The sequence below is a fragment of the Paramisgurnus dabryanus genome, chromosome 13 (genome assembly GCF_030506205.2).
Source record: "Paramisgurnus dabryanus chromosome 13, PD_genome_1.1, whole genome shotgun sequence".
Taxonomy (NCBI): Eukaryota; Metazoa; Chordata; class Actinopteri; order Cypriniformes; family Cobitidae; genus Paramisgurnus; species Paramisgurnus dabryanus.
Window position 1 is genome coordinate 31,327,948 of NC_133349.1, and position 22,191 is coordinate 31,350,138.

General features: G+C 39.6%; 1 protein-coding gene across 1 annotated transcript in view; it reads right to left on the bottom strand.

The window, feature by feature from the left end:
• ascc3 (activating signal cointegrator 1 complex subunit 3) overlaps nt 1-22,191 on the bottom strand; it is a 294,060-nt gene that overhangs the window by 89,179 nt on the left and 182,690 nt on the right. The window contains exon 14 of the mRNA XM_065246358.2: nt 19,331-19,465. Within this exon, the coding sequence (XP_065102430.2) occupies nt 19,331-19,465 (135 nt within the window). The remainder of the gene's footprint in view (nt 1-19,330; nt 19,466-22,191) is intronic.

The window sequence follows — 22,191 nt, forward strand, 5'->3', positions numbered from 1 at the left end:
CCCAAAGGTGTATGCTGAATGTGCAGTCTTACAGCCAGACTGAAGTTCAACTGCAACAGGTGATTCCCATCCACCTGACAATCGGTCCTATGAGCATCATACACCCTGTGTACATCTCACCAATGGACTCATACCCACTCCTCATTGGCAAAGACCTGCTAGACCGCTTTGAACCCTTAATGGACTTTAAACAGTTAAAAATTTGGGCTCAAGTGCGAGAACCTTTACCCTTTCAATCAGCCAGATCATCTGAGGTAAACTGCCAGGTCACACAGGTCATGGACGACCCCCCAGCCAGCCGCGGGAACTTCGTCTCAGACCTAAAATCCAAAAGTTCACTGCTCTGCACTCTGCATCCAGCCAAAGACTCAGAGCCATACCCAGGACTTGACGCACAAGTTCAACAGAATTTAAAAGATGCAGATGCCATGCAGGATGATGCAGATCATCAGAAACTACAAGCCTTTAACATCGCTACCCAAGCTATGTTAAACCACCTCTCAGACCCCTCCACCTACCCTATCACAAACTATGACCTGTCTGCTGCTCCAACCCGCAAACATCTCGGCGATGTCAGGCACCTGCTGCGCATAAAACACAACATCCTCGGGTATGTCCCTGATGACCGCACGACACCTGCGCTTATGGTTCCTCAGGCCCATAGGGGGGTCATACTGATGTATGCGCATGACACAGCATGTGCCGGACACCACCGCACAAAAGCCATGTATGAAACACTGAAACAGGTGGCATACTGGCCTGAAATACAGCAGGATGTAGCACAATACATCAAGGGATGTCTGGTTTGCTGCCAGTTCCATCCGGCTAACCCAAACCAATGGGCACCACTGCAAAAAAGAGGTGTCAACTTCCCATCGTCAGCCCTCCAGATAGACTGGGTTGGACCATTACCCAGGTCAACGAGGGGCAACGAACACTTTCTCACGGTCATCTGCCAATTCACAAAGTTGGTAGAATGCTTTCCAGCACCCAATGACACCACCCAGACCACAGCATACACCACTCACCAGTATCTGGATGAACTTCATCTGGGAACGACCTTCGCTTTTCAAACGACCAAGATCTGGTACTACAGTTTCGCCCCGCCAATTCAGACAGCTCACCAGCAGCTGTCAAAGAAATTTCTGCCACACTGGACAGGACCTCATGAGATTGTGGACAAACTCTCTCCCGTTGCATACCGGATCAAGATGGGCAGGAGTCAGAAGGAACCAATTTTCAGATGGGTCCACCGGAACCAAGTCAAGAGACACTCAACATTTTGGCATGACAGTAGAGGGGGGACTAGCACTAACCAGGCCAAACTCCCTCCACACTGCCTCCTCACTAGAACTCTGCCACCTAGGGAACAGCCGCTAATGAAAAGAAAGAGAGCTGTCCTGACCAAACAAGAACCTGTAGCGCTCACCTATTGTTCTTTCTCTCTCTCTCTCTCTGTCACCAGGATGCTGCTGTGGATCACGGTCCTGTACATCAGCCTACAGGGGGGGTGGTCGCAACCTGAAATCGTGTCGCCGGGTCCAGCCTCAGGCATCGTCCTAAAAGAGCAACCCGGACTCCTGATCACGAACTGCAGAACACATAGCCAAAAAGTCTATGTCCGACTCAACCCCCGTGATGTCTACAGAGCACACTACACAGCATCAGCACCAGAAACCAGTTGGGCAGGAGAACGATGGGCGCAGAACGCTATGTTTCACGCAGAGGCCGACATCAAACACATGCTGTACCAACTTCAGAAGATGACTGTCACACAAGCAGATCTCAGCGGACAAACTAAGCGCCCCAAGCGGTTCCTGGGGGCCCTACTCGGAGCCGCCGCAGCAGTCGGAACTTTGTTCAACATTGGAGTCACCAGTGTCAATGCAGTCAGCATAGCCACGGTGAGACGACATGTGAATGAGATCCAGGAGGAAATACCTCAACTGAGAGAACAACTGACAGCTCAGAGCAAATCACTGCAAACCATGGGAAAATCCTTAAAAGATACTGTCGTAATTCTCAACACACACAGTGTCGCACTGAAACAAACAGTGAACTCTTTGAAACAGATTTTCTCAGTACTGCAGGTGGATCATGCCTATTCTCAACTGGTCACAGCTCTGATGTCAGACATGCTGCGCGAGGTGAGCTCCTCTGTGGACAGTCTAGCCATGGGTAGAATTCCACCCTACCTGGTACCCCTAAGCCTGGTACAGACCATTTTATCCTCTGCCACTGCAGGGCCAACAAACACTCTGCAGGCGCATCTGGCCTACTCCCTAGGTAGCGCAATTCCCTTAAGCATAGCCCCTGAACAAGGCGAACTTGCTTTTCTGATAAACCTGCCAATCATTGAGTCACAAAACATCTACAGACTCAAAGACATTGTCAATGTTGGCTTCTGGCAGGGAAACACCCACATCAGAATACGCACCCCCGACGTTGTGGCTTACCATGACAGCAATGAACAGCTGTACCTTGCACCAAACCTGCGCATGTGCAGCCTCACTAAAGACATTCATTATCTCTGCCCCAGCAAACCTTTCCTTCGGGACAACACTGACGGCATCTGTGGGCTGCGGCCCATGAAGATTGACTCTCGTTGTCCTGCCTCAGCTAAACCACGAGCCGAGGTCACTAACACCCAAGCAGAAATCGTAGGTGACCGATGGCTGGTCAACACCCCAGCCAGCACAGCCATTTTGACCTACGACCAACACGACACAGCCACCCGCATCAGTCTACCAAACCAGACGATGTGGATTCAAGTTCCAAAGGATGCGATTCTTCACATCGATGAACTCGCACTCTATCACCTTCCCAGTGAGGAGTACCACACCGAACTGGAAATTTCAACTTTCTTCAGGGACCACAACTTCACTTTAGACCCTGAACTGGAGATGAGGATTGCAGAAGGGGGGACCCAACTAATTGATGTCACGCCCATCGACACTGCCCTCCAGACACTTGCTCGGATGCCAGCTATGCACAGCCTCCCTGTTGTCCGAGCCTGGACCGCCGCTGACACGGTACTGTGCCTCTCCACAGGAGTAGGATATGCCCTTACTCTTGGCCTCGCTTTCATCCTGTACCGAAGAGTCAGCGGGATGCAGGAAACAGTGAACAAGTGCACAGCTGCCCTCCCTCGAGCCTTCAAGCGGAACCGTGGGAAGCAAGACACACAAGCCGAGCAAGAGCCCAACCTCATCGAAATCACCCCTCTGCAGGCACGTAGAAGCGCTGCAGAAAATTAAGATACACCTGCCATCCAGACCAAATGACCTGTCCAACCATCGCCTATTGAACCATCGCCCACCAAAGTCTCTCAAGACCCTGGTGGCCATGAAGGGGGGATATGTAGCAAATGGCTCGGAGTCAGATTGGGGCCATTTGGCATCTGGATTTCAACAGCCCTAAAATTGTGATAATTAGATAACCCTGTCTCCTCTATCACCTATCAAGGCTGTAAAGTGGGCAACAATTAAAACAAATGCCGTCGTAAAAGGAGGTTCAAAGGAGCTCCATCCGAGCCGATCGAATGACGACCGCCAGAGGCACAGCAGGGGGCACAGACTATATGTCTGTGATGAAACCACATTTAAAGATCACAATGAGCTGTTTAAATGTATATATATTTTATATCCCTTTACTGCATGATCGTGTATGTGTGATGTAACTGTGTGTTAACACTCTAGTTAGATTTTGTTCACTGTAGCATGGTTCATATCTTAGGTATGAAATTATTATTCAACGTGATCTTAAACCCATGTCTTGTCTAGTATCAAATTAATCCACTCTTTATTTCCTAATCATTTCTATGTATCATATTACCATAAGCCGCATCAATGTCATTTAATATCGATTTGAAGAGTTATGGAAACAAACTTTTATCATTTGGCATTTACGCAAATGTGATGTCTGAAAGAACAAAGGCTTGTTTCCCGCGCGATCGAACACTTCGCACATTGGTCATTTCACCTAAAATGGGCTGGGCGCGTGAAAGGTCAAAACGGCCTATCGTCCAAGCCATCGTTGCTCAGTTGCTCAGTTGCTCAATCGCTCAATCACCCAGGAGCGCTCAGTCGCTCGGTTACTCAGGTAACCCGTCAGCGCAGTTTGGAAACTCGCTGAGACTCACCCAGAGTCCCTCGGATTCATCATCTTTTCTCTGAGCCCTGTCCTACTCTTCGGGACAGTAATTTCCTGGCTTGCACTTTGCACTTCGAGTTCGGACAATTTACGCGGAACACTCCGCCATACGGAACAACCAAACGGACTTACGAGCACACCTGGATTATCTCTCTCTCTCTCTCTCTGCTCGCACCCGCGCGCACCAGACACGTCGTACTACATCATAAAGAGCCAAATGCAAGTATTAACCTTGTTCTACTCGCTGATGTTTAAGCTTTACCCCTTATGAAAATTAAGGCGATCCTTAGAGATTTTCCGATGGTTTGTGCAGATGTTAAGCAATAGTGTTTTTGCCAATCTTTTACTCTCTCTCTAGCTTTTCAGTCTTTTCTTTCTCATCTATGTTTTATGTTATTGTATATGTGTATGTTTAGTTAGTCGTTGTGTGTACTTCGTTTTGTAGTTAATAAACCGGTTTTGCATTTTCACAATTGAATTGTTTCTGTGTTCAATGCTCACGAAATTAAAGTCACTATTTCTGCCTTTTGATCCAGCTACACGCTGCGAGTAGCACTGTATATCAGTAAGAAGGTTAATTTTAAAGGCCATGAAATTAACATTTCTTAGACGTTAATATACGATTATGGATATATGTCTTCGGTGGACGAACATATTAATTAATTGTTATTATTAATTCTGCTACGCCAGGTAAAACCTGATAAACTTGTATAATTAATTACAGTTAGTTATACATAATATTCCCTTTTGAGCTAAAATCTAAGATTCCCTTGGGAATCCCCGTAGTATTACAGTCGGAGGTTTATATTGTTTCAAATAACTTTATTCCCCTCCTCCCGCTGAATCGCTACAGAAGCTACGGTAGCCGCCACCGGACAAACATGTCATCGTCGGAGACAACTTAGTAAAAAAATTGTACGTTAAGGGCTTCTGTAGAAACATGGCGGCACAAAATAATGACTTCCATTGAAGGGGACACCCGGTGTATTTAGATAAAACATCTTATTCTAAGGTAATAAACACATAAAGGTTCATTATGAAAGGTCTTTATACACCCCTGATCATATAGTTTTGTATATTATTTTGCATTTATGTCAAGAGATCCTTTAAAAATTACACACTGCACCTTTAAGCTTTGGATGCATAAAATAAATAAACTTGTGCGACTAAACAGCATGACACGCTGACCGTAAGTGATGTATTTCAGTGTGTATTAATCAAAACACTGTGCAAAATGAAAATTATTAATCTCTTTTTTGTTTAACTTTATCAGTAAAACTTGAATCATTTAAACTCATAAGTATAAATACATCCGTGGATTAAAGGCTCTTGACACAGATTTACGATTAAACTGAAATTTCATTACGACTGCCACTAGTGGCCAAACTCCGACAGTCGTGTCTGGATGTATGGACAATTGAAAGGCAGTTTGTATATCTTTAAAATATTAAAAAAGAAAACAAAGTGCAATTTTAGTTATTAGGAAAAGACTGACTATATGTTATGAAAACTTGAAATGTATCAATTTATGAAAGTTAAATAGTTGTCAACAAAAGAAATTGAAGAGCTCTACATGTGTTGATTAATTACATTTGCACTTTTTTGTGCAATGTTCATAGTTGAACTATTAAAATTTGGTTCTTGCAATGTTAAACTGCAATCGTTTTAAAAAATATAAAAAAAGAAGTTTTTTCTGAAGTTTTTTTTTTTTACTGAAACTGAGTTTTCAGTAATTAAAAGGCAAAATACTAGATTCAACAAGTGTGCATCTTTTTTGAAAAGGAATGTTTTTTTATTTATGACCTATAACAAAAATTAACAAAAGCAACATCAACTGTTTATATTTTTGTGCGTGTATAATAGGTCAAAGTAAAAAATATATATACGGTAGTTTGGCCCGCATCATATTTATTATTTTAAAATCTGGCCCTCAAAGAAGAGTAATCCACTGTATGTTGGCACATGTAGTATAATAATGCAAGTGCTCCAAAGTAAAAATGTTGATTGTCAGAGGTTAAAAACTGCTTAGGTTTTATTTTTGTAAAGAAGCCTGTTGTGACCAAAGTGTAACCCAATAAATAATTAAATTTTCTTTGAATTTGACAGTAGCCTTTTTGTCCCCATAAACATGCACACACACCGAAACGTACTGAACCGTGACACACAGAACCTTGAGTAATTTGAACCGTTGCACCCCTAAAAATCCTATAATTGGTGCTTTTTAAAACCATAAAAATTTGGTGCTTTTTTCCACCTCACCGGACGATAACTTTAGGTTAATTCTAAGCTTGCACAGTATCACGCACATCAGTCAACATTAATATTTGTGACCAGCTTCTGCTTCACGTGTTACAAAAAAAAACTAAAGAAAAAAGATGCGTCTGGGTACACAAAATCCAGAGAAGTTGGGAAAAGGCGTTACTCTATTGAGCAAGCTGTCATCTTTGAAGACATTTTTTTCATACTTTCGTATGAGTCAGCTACAATTTCAAGGCATCCTGGACATCATTAAAAAGAGCCCAAAGACATCCCATCAGTGCCAGAGACCATTTGGCAGTATGTCTAAAGATAATCTAAACCATTTAAAAATGAAATATAACATACATGCATTTAAAGAAGCAACATCAAGTTATTTGCATGCTTTTGATTTATAAAAAAAAAAATATTATATGTGTTATATATATATGTATATATATATATATATATATATATATATATATATATTATATATATATATATATATATATATATATATATATATATATATATATATATATATATATATATATGTGCATATTAATTTGGAACGCGGGGTAGGTATCAACTTGTACGACAATTCTTAATCTCGGTGTGATTATTTTTACTAATTCATTCCTACTGTCCCTTACTAGCATCATAGATCAATGATCTGGATGAAGGTTGACCTTGACAACACCGGTAACTTTGATGCATTATTTTCAGGTACAAATTTAAAGCTGTTCTGTTTTAGTTGTCTACGAATATCACACACTATTCACTAACTGTTGAAAACGCATCATCGTGACAAATCAGTAAATACACAAGAGTAAGTAGGTAAGCCAGAGAAATACAGAAGAAAGAGAGTGCCTGCGTTCTTCAAGGCCAGGCGAGGCCCGGCGGAGACTCTAATTGAAACGCTAAGGTTTGCTTTGAGGTGTCACAGAGTATTAACGCTGTGTTCTCAGAGCGTAAGCTAAAGTGAGGAGGGGGCAGGCGCTCACGTTCAGAGGTTGAATTCGAGATGGCAGCACATCGGCTCTCTGATCAAGGCTGATTAAGGGCCGCTGAAGAGAGATTATTTCCCTGCGCGCTAAGCAGAAGCCGGCTCTGCCTTCCACCGGCCGCGGCAGACATCGCTGATTAACCATTACTCTGCCTTAACCGGAGTGGACGGTAGCCATATCGCGTGGACGTGCAGATACTGAGACGCGTCCACGTTTGTGTGAACGGACTGCGGTCGGCACAACGTAAACACGATGACCTCTGTTTCTTCAATGACACAGGTCTCTGCGAGCAATGCCATTAATACAGCAAAATGAGAAAAGAACACAGGCTTATTATTGATTCAAAGACATTATGAGGCTTAATACATCTACTCTGACAGGGACATTAACAGTGCATTAGACTTGACACTGAAATCCAGTCGTTTTCTCTCTCTCACTCCCAATGACACACTGTAATTTTCAAAGCTTTCCTCATCCAGCCTCACAGGGGCGTCATGTACCATAGTTTTTTTTTGTAGGGGCACAGTGTGAACAGACATTAAAAAAGTCAAAATAGGAACATATTGGCAGATGCTGCTTTTGAAATGGCATAATCAATTGTTTAATGCAGCTTAATTTTGCTATTTTATAACGTAACTGCATTACTTTCTACTTCGTGATCAACAAATTAACAAAAACAAAATAATACTTTGATGGCATTGACAAACCTGTGGTGGTTTTCTTTGGCGGGGAAGAAACTTAAGCCAAGGAAAAATGCCGCCTGTTGCTTGTTTTCCCGACAGCATCAAGCTTCTGTCATGTTAACACATTGACACCAGGGGATCTTATGAAAAACTTTACATTATTTTACTCAATGTCAGTGAAAATCGAGCAGGACCAAAACATTTTACAGCTGATCGCTGTCAAAAAAGTTCAGCGACGACATCCAAGGATGACAGCAGCAATGACAGTGTTTTTAATATGACAAAGTAATTGATTATTTGATTAATGCCATTAATGTTTTTTTTAAATCAATGTATACCACTAGTCAACTAAATAAATATAACATGGCAAAGATGAATGCACATTTATATATTGATTCAGTAGATTTATTGCATTTTGCAAAAAAAATTGTCAGTTTTTATAATAAATCTTTGAAAATCAAATAATGGATTTGAATTTTTTATGTTTTTATAACCTAAAGATGCTATGTGAAAGTTTGTAACAGAAAATAGTGGTTTTCATCTTGTCGCTTTCTTGGTATAGAAAACACATTTTTACCCAAATAAGTCAAAATGGATATATTGCGTTTTGGAACCAAACTCTTCATATATTCACATTATAAAATCATCACAGATCAACAATGTGGTAGTGCTTCTTGAAAGTGTTGAATTTTTAAATTTTACAGGTGCAGCAAGTTGCAATGTGCCTGCGACCGTGCACAAATGATGGCACCAGCGCTGTTACGTGATTTGTAATATAATTAATTAATAATTCATTACGTTCAGAATGAAAAACATGATTACAATGTCGAAAATCTCAGAGATGTGGAGAAATTAAAATATTTTGCCTATGAAAGCAAATAGCAGATGAATACTAGGGCCCTATAAAATCTGTTTTATTTTTTCCCAAATTCCGTTTTATTTTTTCCCAAATTCCGTTTTCTCCGTTTTCATTTTTGCAAATTCCGTTTTATCCGTTTTAATTTTTGGCAATTATGTTTTTTACCCTTTACTGTTATTTTTGTCATAAAAAGAGTGTGCCTTTAATGTCAATGATTAAAATGTAAATGATTTGGGGAAAAACTGGATAACACGATTACTTAATGACTGTAAAACAGGCATTTACACACGCACGCACACGCACGCACGCACGCACACACACACACACACACACAACTCAATTAAATGCATTGTTTAGTGTTGTTGCAGAAGGCTACAACAAGGTGTCAAAGCAGTGGTGCCTTCAGAAGTGCCTTAAACACATCAATCCAGCGGAACGCGATCCATATTTTATACACAACGCTTAAAAATGCATATAACTTTACAAACATACACAGGATAGTGATCTGACTTAGGACAGCATGAGCGCGCAGCTCTTTGCACGTGCGAGTGAAAGAGAGACAGAGAGCGGCGCCATGATGCAGATGATTAGATTTTAAATGCGAGGGATAGTTAGTTTGCCTCAGCTCGCTTGAAATGCATAAAACTGAACAAATACATGAGGATTTGTGTTCGCACTTCGGACAGATGCGTGAGCGCGTGCACGTGTGAGAGGTGCAGTGAGACAGACGTGGATGAGAGAGTGCATGTATCTTTGCGCTCACCGTGAACAGAGTGTTGACAAAACTTACAAAATAACAGTTCTCCGGTCACATAAAAGTCATGTGAGAACTGCTCGGAACTAAGTGCTTAGCGTCAAATTTCTTATTTTTTTCGCTGATGAAAGCAGAGTCGTGGAGAGCCGCTTCACCATGGTTTGAAACGACGAGAGGGGGTGTGTCGCCCAGATTTACTTCCCCCGGTCTGCATTTCCCCCAGACATACATTCGTCTACCATAGTGATGCACCGATGCATCGGCCGCCGATATTTATCGGCCGATTTTTGATGAATTTGAAACCATCGGCATATCGGCAATAGCACGAGAAAGGCCGATACCGATTGTTTATTAATTAACCGCATAAAGTCAATGAATTGCATGTCTGTTGTTCAATTAAAATGATTTAATGTTTGGGTGTGCACTAGGGCTGTTCCGAATACAATTCTTTGAGCTTCAAAGCTCTAGTAGAAATCAAATCAAATATTCAAAGCTTCGGAAGGAGGGGCTGAACATATTTTTCTCTTTAATAAAGGCAGGAATCTGTATGCGTATGTAGCGGCGTGCCTGTCACGCGTGCTGCGAGAACAGCATTAGTGAAACAAAACACAAGCAATACTTTTAATAAGGTAACGTTAGCCTAACATTTTTCTAACAAACAAACACTCCCGTATCAGAAATTAGAAGCATAGTAATTACTGATAACGTAATAGGCCATTTAAATAAAACAACGTAAATAAATGAACGAATGAATGAAGTTCAACAAACTTTAATAAAACGGTTGCATACTTTCAAAATCAAGTTTATTTACTAACACTTACACCATCCAATACGTTTTTCATCAGTAGAACAATATAGAAGATATTTTGCAGAAACCCCAGTGCTCCGTCATGCAAGTCAACCGATCCGCCACTTTAAACATGTATATCTAATACAAAAGTAATCCCCCATAACTCCGTGTGACATATTGATGTCTTGTGAAGGAAATCAATCAGTTTTTGCAAGAAACTGAACGTTATTTACAACACTATTAGCGTGAATGCCAAAGCAGGAAGCGCGCTTTCCGTTCGAGGCGATCTCTTCTACTGGTGGCGTTTGATGGCTGTTTGCTATGGATGTTGGTCTCTCTGCGCCACCTATAGAGCGGGAGCGTGAAGCGCACTTCCTGCTTGGCAAAAGCTCTGCATTAACGCTGTAAAATATTTATATATATACGAATCTCAAAACTGAAAATTGAATGTCAACCAACGGAATATTCAAACATTCTGGTCCAGCCCTAGTGTGCACTATACTTAAGCACCGACAGAAAACCTTTGTTGAGCTGGCTCAAATGTCTTGGACAATAAAAGAAACAGACTGCACTTTAGTGGGACAAGAAGTCCAACTTTTTTGAAGTAGCAATATTTATACTCTGTTTAAAGCAATAGCACTGGCATTATTTATGTTTATTAAAGAAATCAAATATATATGTAAAAAAAATTAGTTAATGTTGTTAATAAAATAAATGCTGAATAGCAAAAACCACCTTTGAAGGTTGTCATGTTGTCTTATTATAGTTTTAGCTTAATTTGTGCCTCTTATTATGTTGGTCAGTTGAATGTTAATTAGATCCAATCCATGTTCAGTAAAAATAATTTGATGCAGAAATAAACTAGCTAATAGACAAACTGTATAATATTGTATAGGCTACAAGTGTTTAATATCGGCATCGGTATCGGCCAGAAGTTGTCTGCTTAAATCGGTATCGGCCCAAAAAAATCCTATCGGTGCATCCCTAGTCTACCACACAAAAACATAATTTTATTCGAAATTCCGGGTTAATACTAGATTCCGTGTTAATTTGCCAATTCCGCGATTCCGAAATTAAAGGGCCCTAGAATACCATATTTTCCAGACTATAAGTCGCTCCAGAGTATAAGTCGCATCAGTCAAAAATGCGTTTTGAAGAGGAAAAGACATATGTCGCTATACATTGCGTTTATTTAGAAAATGATTTCACAAAATCCAAGCCGCAGAAAAGACATTTAATCTGGAAAGGCAATTTATTCTAAACAATAGCACAGAACAGCAGGCTGAATAGATGTCCGTACATGTTAAACTAACATTAACAGTTATTTACACGATACACAATAGCATACAGAACATACCTGAAAGGCTGAATAGGCTAAATTAACACGACAAGCCAAATCAAGATCAAAAAGGTCCCGAAGTTTTCATCATCACTGAATCCATTGAATTACATAAATACAGGAGCGGCACTGAGCGGACTCACGTGGTTGTACACGGTAATGGTTTCTCTTGGTTCATATGAAATCATTTTGATGTATAATTCGCACCTGAACTTAAGTTCCACGACCCGCCAAACTATGAAAAAAGTGCAACTTATAGTCCGGAAAATACGGTGGATGCTTCATTGATTTTAAGGTTGCACACACTTAACAATTCAAGGGAGCATGTGCACCCTCAGACTGAATGGGTATATAACACCTTTTAAATGCTGATGTATACTTTGTGCTAAAGAGTTATATTGGGCAATGGCACCAGAATAACATTAAAGACTTGATTTGTATTGAGAGTGCATTGAAAAAAGAAAGATGGTGTGGATGTGTATTAGAAAAGGGGAGTGTAGAAGACAAAAAAAAATATTTTTTAAGGTCCGTCGCAGATCAAATCTTGTCAATTTGTAACGCTTGTGTCAGAAACAATACAACAGCTTAACAATTAAAATATGTATATGTATATATGTGTAGACTAAGATCAAAGTCAGCTTCCTTCTACACAGAAACTGCCTCAATGCTGGGTCGTCTTAATTGTGTAGACCAGACAACAAAAGTGTTTCAGTACTGAATAAAGACATCATCCTCGTAGGAGACAGAAGTTAAAAATAGCTGAAAGCGCAAACAATAGAATTTAATGAGCTGAATCCTGCAAACCTGTCCCATGAGGGTGATGGGGTTTTTTAAGAAGAAAGAAAGAAAAATGATTTTGTCGATCTGCTGTCATAACTGATGTTTCTTTCACGGTCTGAATCCTGTCACTTCAGCATATACTGTATGTTAATGCTTTATTCTTTTTCTCTGATACATCAATGCTTTTATCTCTGGTATAAGGGGACATTGTTGGCTCTGCCCGTGAGCACTAGGTGTCTCCTTTTATCCACGAATGAGACGTTTGGTGAGACAGACGGTAGAGGACGAGATGTAGTTAGAACGAGTGAAATTTGTAAGCATCAGATGAGTCTTAGTCACGCTTTAAATTCAAGACATATCAGTGAAGAAACACAACACCTTTCTTTCTTTTTTCATCTACAATGTGTTTGTTTCTTTAACCCCTCTTATAGACATCATATGATCAGTCCTAATTCACATTTAATACAGTCTGGCTCGTACAGTATTTCGTTTCATCATATGTAGTATAGAGACCACTGCATTAGACTACACACAGCGTTATCAGCCGTCGCACAATAAATCTATTGCTTTATATTTCAGCAGATGGTTAAGTATCTGCATTTCCTGCCAAAAGAAAAAAACTCAATATCAAAATACTGTCCTAGACTAAAAGCTCACAATGAAAACACCTTTGATACGAAGTAAAGACTCACAGAGAGTATTGAGTCGTCTGATCACATTACTGATGTTGTATTCTGTGCCAAGCCCTGTGAATGGGATATGAATAGTAAAAGGACATCTAAAGGATCCCTATCCATCATTTCTATTAATAGATCGAGTCCTTCAAGCAGATCACCCTGAGTCTTGGACTTTACTAACATCAGCATGCATACGTGTTTCCTCAATACATGGATCATATAACAGCATCGCATGTGTCATTTTAACATTGAGCTTTCTCATATAAAGCGAAACATTTCACCTACAGCATCATATGCACTACACTTCATATAAAGGATTACATTCGCTGGTAAAAAATATGATTTGTTTTTAAATAAAATGTCAGGTTCGTTTAATTTTACAGACACCATTTTTAGTACCCTAAATATAAATGACTTCCTCATTTACTGCACAGCAATAAAACTACAGCTTGACTATCACAATAGAAAAAAAGCTATGACAAAGGGACATTATTCATGTTTTCACACACAAATACTAACACAGCTTTTAAGAATGATATATTTACTGTATGACATAGTCTTGGGGGGATTGGGACATGACTAAGACTGATACCTCCGTATCAGTATAAAAAATGTATAATGGCATACTTAAAAGTTTCCAAATATGTGATCTTTAAAGATAAGTGATGAGATATTTTATTACTGGAAGATTAATTAACATAATTACTGTAGAAATGTATTCGTGTAGCTTTTTGTGTCTTACTACACATCAATAAAAGAAACACAAATAATACTTTATTATTTTTTAGAGAATAAATAAACAAAACCAACAAATCACGCTCAGAATATTTCTACATACTCATTGCTAGCACATGCACAGGGAGAGAGAGAGAAATAGGTTAGAGATTTCTGCTCTTTAGCGGTGAGTGTTTGGTGTCACGGGTTGAATAAAGCTCTTATAAAGCGTCTCTTATCAGGACAGATGCATTAAGATATCTAAGTCTGATTGACAGCCTCTTCAAACACAAACATCAGACACTTTAATGAGTCATTTACAATGAGCTCATCTCACAGCATTATAAACACTCCCACTTTAGATAACTGACCTTATACTGCATCTGCTTTATCCTCCATATTCATATGTGAGATTAAGAGAACATTAATATTAATGAGAGGTGATTGTCAGAAATAAGCTGTCTAATACTGAAGGTGTGTGTGTGTGTGTGTGTGTGTGTGTGTGTGTGTGTGTGTGTGTGTGTGTGTGTGTGTGTGTGTGTGTGTGTGTGTGTGTGTCTGTGTGAGTGTATGTGTGTGTGCATGTGAGAGTGTGCGTCTGTGAGTGTGTGTCTGTGTGTCTGTGTATGTCTGTGTGTGTGTGTGTGTGTGTGTGTGTGTCTGTGAGGGTGTGTTTCTGTAAGTGTGTATGTCTGTGTGTGTGTGTGTGTGTGTGTGTGTGTGTGTGTGTGTGTCTGTGCCTGTGAGTGTGTGTACGTCTGTGAGTGTGTATGTCTGTGAGTGTGTGTGTGTGTCTGTGAGTGTGTGTGTCTATGTGTGTGCCTGTGAGTGTGTGTGTGTCTGTGAGTGTGTGTTTGCATCTGTGTGTGTATCTGCGTTTGTACCTGTGTGTTTGTGCCTGTATGTGTGCTTATTTTGCTAAATAGTGAGAACCTACACCATACTTCAAAAGCACTGCTCTTTAATAATAATAATAATAATAATAATAATAATAATAATAATAATAATAATAATAATTAATAATAATAATAACTAATAACTAATAACTTAATAATAATAATAATAATGATAATAATAATAATTATAATAATATTAATAATGCTTGCAAGGTCAACTTTACAGATTCAAAATATCATAATTGAGATTAAGCTGTCAATTATGTCTTGCACCATTTCTGGTTATAGCCGGTTATTATAATGCATGCATACATTTATAGCTATAATTACTTTAACCAACATACAGTAATTACTTTTCTAAACAAGTGTAATGTTTTTGATTATTGTAAATACAAAAAAAACCTCTACTGCGTGTAAAGTGAAAGAATAGAAAACATATAGCAAAACAATTAGCAAAGCCTTCTGTAAGACTATAGTCATTATATATATTATATATCTTTGTGCACGCAACCATATAAGACCAACATGATTTAGTTAAGCAAAGAGCTGCAGTCAGAAGAAATATCACTTATTATTCTTTTAGGACAGTTCGTACTATTTTGAATTTTTTTTGACAATGTTTGTAAGTGACATTTCAATGACAACTAATATTTATTTCATTAACGCCAAAGTGAATGAAACTGAATCATAGAAATAAAAATAGACAACATATAACAATATTAAAATCTCTCAGAAATAATCAAATAATGTGACCCTGTCTGTGATTATCAAACATTATATGTTGAAATATTTCACATAAATGCATCTCTTTCTGTCTGTACAGTGGCTTTGAAGGAGTGAACACTGCAGCGTGATGTATTTATATCTGCTACATATAAATGTGGTGTAGATTAGAGACGGCATCCGTCATAGCCGAGCCCGAGGGACTCAGAGAAAGGTTACTAAATGTATCACTGCACCTTCTGCTGAGAGATTTAAATATGGAGTTATTATCTGACTGTAGTCTCCCGAGAGAAGTACATCCACCTCTCTCTCTCTCTCTCTTTCTGTGCACTTTACACATCCCTTAAACTAATCTATAAGAGACACAAAGAAACTACTGTACCTTCTTAATTCAGACGGGTACTGTGTGCTATAAAGGTACAGTATGTAGTGTAGAGATGCTCATTTCATATCATCTTCCTGACCGACAACCGCAGCTTGTTTACTGAACATTAACTGATAAGATTTTAATATTAAATTGTCATCAAGTAAAAATACAGTTGATGGTTGTCTGTGACCTGGTAAAAACAATACAAACATTTGATTTAATTTGAACGTGCAAGCAACAGTAACAGATCAACAAAAGAACCAGGATTCATACATTATCAAATGTTCACGCAACATTACATTATCAAAGAGCACGCCATCATTCCAGACGATTAATATCCAAAGACTGTCTCTTTATCTAGCACAGTGCCAATATCTAAAGCAAGACAAATTTCAAAACATTTTGTGCCTTCTTTTTCTGTTTGGGCAAACAGAGAGATGTTTATGATCAGGATAGGACAGAGGTGATCAACTAAGGTCTGGACTCACGCGATGTTGGAGCCATTTGGTTATGTTGAGTTTGTAATTTTCTTTCACAGCAATAGAGGGCGCTTAATGTATATATGGTGTTGAATTACCACAGCCAGGTGTGCATGAAGGAATTAGGTCAAACAAACGTTTTGACCGTTACCGTCACCATGAAATCTGAACTTGAGTAATTAGATGTATATTTTATTTTTCATTATTGTTTATTGCTGATTAATTTTTGAGTCAAAGGAAGGACATAAATAAATGGATTGGAATATCCAACTGTATACTTTAAGTTTTGGACATTGTTTTATCTATTTTCAAGTTCAAACGACGCGTCAGAACAAGACCTCAATGGAAAATCACGCACCTACAATTTAAGTCAAAAAGTTTGTTTGACCTAATTCCTTCATGCACACCTGGCTGTGGTTATTCGACACCATATATACATTAAGCGCCCTCTATTGGTGTGAAAGAAAATTGCAAACTCTACATACCCAAATGGCTCCTACATCCGGACCCTATTGTTTATGACTGAGCTAAGGAAACAATTAAATTAACATTTACATAAAGAGACATGAATTACAATTATAATTATACACAATTTCATTTTATATTCGACATCTTTTTTACAATCAACAATAACCAAGAAAAATATAAATAAATTAACAGAATATTCCATTTTATGCATTTTTGCTGGAATTTTCAACTACTTTATAGTTTATAAAATGTATATACTTTGAGTTTTGGACATCGTTTTATCTATTTTCAAGTTCAAACGAGTCCTCAAAATGAGACTTCGAAATATAAAAAAATAACGAAAAACAAGACCTCATAATGGACAATCACGCACCTACATGCGAGATCAGATGGTCAGGGCAGCAATAATTTGCGTCATTTACAGGTCATTCACAAATTAAGGATCGAAAATTGGCAAAATGTTTGTAGGCACGTGTCAACAAATATTTTATTTTTATTTCTGATAATATTAATCTGTCAATATGAGCATCCCTAATGTAGTGTAATAAAGATTGTGGTACAGTACTGAGATATATCCATACTGGGTTACTTTTTGTGATTACAAATCAAGCGTGCCGCACAAGCCCTGAAAAGTGAAGCCAAAACGTCTCGAGTGACTAGTCCCAGTATAGGTCATAAACCCCAGCTCCCCCATGTTATTCAATGGGACTTGAGACCAACTAAACAATTTAATTACACTTCAATTATCTTTTTTCCTGAGCTGGTTTCTGTCATTTACTGTAGTTTTTATCACGCTGATGTAAATTCAAGTGTTTTTAAAATAAGTTTGTTTTTAGTTAGTTATTTAATGATATAAAAATGGTTGTGTGATGTCATGATTGACAGCTGTGATATGAGCATTCTGCGAGAGCGAGGGCGGGGCCTTGATTTTTCGTGGCTTTACTTCCTGCTCACTACTGCGCAGGACTAGTCCCGAAATCGAACGGCTGTTGTCCATCTTTTTTTACAGTCTATGTTACAAATTCTATTTAAAATCTGATGTCTGATGTTTAGTGCTTTAAAAGATATAATTTTGACAAATAACAGCTCATAGGTGTATTTAGTATTTATTTTAACCAACCATTTTTCTGCAAAAAGTAATTTCACAACCAATGTGTGGAAAGTTCCTGGATTTCAAACAACTATAGGTTTTCATAAGGGGTCTTAGGGTTGAAGAGGTTTGAGGAGATGATGGGTCTGTCCAGCACGCATGTCTAACAGTGCAGCTGTTTACTGATCTGTCTGTACAGTTGGGAATCTATCTCAGCCCCCTTCTGCGCTTTCCAAACTAATGAAGCCAGAACAGAGTTAACAGCACACCGCCAATACACCTTCACATAAAACCCTTCTACCATCTGCTAAAACACAACCTTCTGTTCCTCTGATCTGCGCTAACCTCATCACAACACCGCGCCATAAAGATTTCATCACTGCATTCAGCTTACCATTAAAAGGGCTTATATACTGAAAAACAGGATTGTGTTGACTAATCCACCACACGGACACGACAACCTAATACTTTCACCACAAACCACCTTAACCATTAATCGCAGCTTCTTCAGAATTCTTCTTCTGATGCTGATGTCACAGGGAACAAAAGCATCCCAAAACATCAAAGTGTTCCTCCTCACAAAGTCAGTCACGAGGGGGACAAATGAAGGATTTTGTAATTTTTAGGTGTGAGCTTTTGCTTTCATTGTGATGGTCAAAGAAAGAATGGACAACGCATCTAAATGAGGACCTTGACTAACATGACAAGTGCTCTTGGCGGCCTCCTTCACATATTAAAGTCTGACGCTCTCCTTCGCCACAAATCCTCAGCGCAGACGTGGGTTCAGGTTTCCTCTGGTGTGTCTGAATGTGGACTCGAGCGTTTGAATGTCAGCCTCCACGGGGACTCTAATTGCACACCCACTCCAGCTAACAGGGCGACATCCCAAACTTTAGTGCTGCATCGCCTTCAGCTTTCATTTCAAAGCACCCGTACCCGTTTGGCCCTCACAGGTACGCCTCCTGCATGTGTTTACCGTTCTCTCAGAAAGCGCCGCTGCTAGCATAGGTGACTGACCTCAATTTCTCTCACTTTTCTCTCCCGCAGAGGCGCTGAATAACTGCTCATAAATAACTCGCTTTGTTTGGACGCGTCCGAGTCGGATTTGAAGAGAGAGCGTGCGTCCAGAGTGGAGGTGAAACCTAAGTTTTGTGCGGTGGGCACAAAACTCATAGGAGGACAAGATTATTTCATTTATCCTCAGCTGCGAGGCAGAAACTGTCCAGGAGAAATGTGAATCCTTATATGATGCTTCACTCGGACACAACTAGGAAAACATTCACGCTTTTCAAAAAGAATCGACAACATTTGGTTTACCTGTTTCTCACACTGGCCATAATCCGCTCCCTGGTCCACCTGAAAGAAAGACGTCTCTCCTCGGTTCTTGGCCATCTCAATCAGACTCATGGCTGTACGTACGGTCGAGTTGCGGGCGTGGACGAATACCATCACCTGAAACAAATCAAACAACATAATGCTGAAAAACTCTGAGCATAGACACATTTAAACTGTTTGAAATACATACGGCTATTTTCAAGTCACATTTCTCTCCATTCTGTCTTTTTACTGAGCTTGTCGCAGTGCATGCTGGGATCATCCTAATCGCAAAATATTTCAAGTGTGTTTACATGTCCATGAATGTAAGCATTAAGTTTAGTCTTGTTCTCATTCAGCCTGTAGATCCAGACGCTTACGCTGAATCACACGGACAGAAGGGCAGAGCGGTGTCGATCTGTGACATTAGTCAAAAGATAAAGCATGCCTGTAATTTTCCTATTATACTCAGCTTGCCCTTGTAAAGCAGTCAATACCCCAGACAAAAACAATCGATAACAGGAAAAAAAACAAGACAGTTATGAGATGGCAAAAAGACCTCTATTGTTTGTGTGTCTCGGTGTTCTCACTGTCCTTTGACTGAAATTATGTGAGAGACGATTCTGTTAACACATAAACAACTGAGTCAGAGCACAGCAAAGGTCATGGGTTTGAAGCTTGGAGACCACACATAAAACACAACATAAAAAATATACACCCTGAATTCAAAGAAGCACCTGGCAAATGCAAAGTTTGTCTACTACACAAAACAACTCCATGTAAGTACAGTATATACGTAAGGCATAATTGACGACGGGCTGTTGAATTATTAGAAAAGTGGCCGTTACACCTCAGGTGTGCATTATTTTTCAATAATTCAACGGCCCAGAGTCAATTATTCATGTGCGTTGACGAAGTTACGTGCATTTCATGTGGTACACGGTTTATTTTCAATAGAAGACGTGCGGAAAGCGAAAAAAAAGGGCCGGTTACAGAGGTGAAGCGGAGACGATCCGCATGCCTTTCTTGTGGACACAAATCCTGCCCCTTCCGTGGAGTCTTCATGGCACGTGCCGTTGAAGATAAACATATTTGCACAAAAAGCTACCACCATACGAGAAAAGCTGTAGCGGTGTGGCTATGTTGCCACTTGCCGCGTGAACGCCGATTACGCTTTCGGTCAGAACTTAACTTCTGGTCTTTGTTTGTTTAATGGTCTGACTAGTGGCTAAACTAAACTCTGGAACAAATAGCTTATCAAAAATAACAAATGTTTTGGTTTCCTAAAAACAAGGGGAGGCGGGGATCATGGATCACCGCTATGTAAAAGAAGGTTTGGCAGCTGATCCGTTGTTAAGATTGTATACATTATATTGTAGACATTTTACACAGCAATGTTACAGTAGCTCAGTGTAGTTTTTGATACGCTTTTGCTATCATTTGAACTAATGAAATCTATTGTTCATTTGCTTGTAATACATAACATTTTAAATCTGAATATTTGTGATTGGCTGTCAATATTTTATTTTTCAGCGATATCCTTCCTTTTCTCTTTATTGTTGAAGTTCTGGTGTGAACTTTGCTATTGTCTTTAAAGGTGCTCTCCGTAAGTTGAGAAATTTCTAACCGTTACTGACACCAGTGGCCGTTATAGAAACTGCAGCCAGTCTCATGCTCGTTCTCGGTGGGCACACTCGTACGAGCACGACCACAACAACCAGAGTTGCCGTAGCAACCACAGACAGCTCCACAGTAAGGTTATTGTTTGACAGACCATATTTTAGCAAAATGTTGCAGTGCTACTTTATATTTTCAACAGAAGTCTACTTCTAAAAGTTTTGTAACACGACACTGTAAAACACACTCCCGACACTCACAATCTTAATGCACTCGTGCTCTGAATAAAGATAATTCATATAAGAAAGTAACTTTTGAAACGGTCCTGTGCTACATGCTATTGTTAGCATTACACCACAAAATAAATGCTATCGTTAGCATTACACCACAAAAACAATAACATAATATATTACAGATGCCCTGTAACTATGTCTTACCTTTGCAGTAAAAAGGAAACCTGCTCAAGGTCTGTTTTCATACCCAGCGCTGACCGGAGCTCTCTCCAAGAATCAAATGCCAATCCGATGTTTACTCTTGTCTTTTCCCCGACGCCGGTCACGCACTATTTTGGCCGCACTAGATAAGGATTTTTTTTTAACTTACGAGGAGTTTCCGTGAGTGTCTGGATTGTGCTGGAAGTTGGTCGCTTCTTTCCGTCTACAGAGTCCATTTGAAACATGCTAGCGATTGCCGCTGTTTACTAATGACGCCGTACGCGTCTATATGGAACGCCCAGGTAGACGAGCACGCACATGACGTCACATTTTGAATTTCGCGCCAATTCGGACCCGACTTTTCCACACAGAAAAGAGCCTACAGGCTGATAGAGACAACCGTGGAGGACACTCAAGGTGTCATTCTTTCTATTACATTATGGTTGCCTCATAAATATACAAATGAAAACTCTATCTTAAAGATTTTTTTAAGTAATAACTTACATTCAGCCTCTTTAATCTAGAACAATTTTTAAAACTATGGCTGTTTCTCAATATGCGTTCTTCAGTGATCTTGCGTCCTCATGTTCTCACTCTACATCATCATTAACCGTCGAAGTTCAATTCCAATTCTCAAGAACGCAAGTACAGAGGACGCATGAAATAACCGGATGTGTTCTTGATATCGAGGATGCATCGAGTGCAGACTTGCGCGCTGAAATCGCGTTACGCCCCAGAAGCCATTGCGGCAAAACAATAGCGGAGGTCAGGTTACCAACAAGAAGATCGTACACATCTCAATTCTCACAAGTG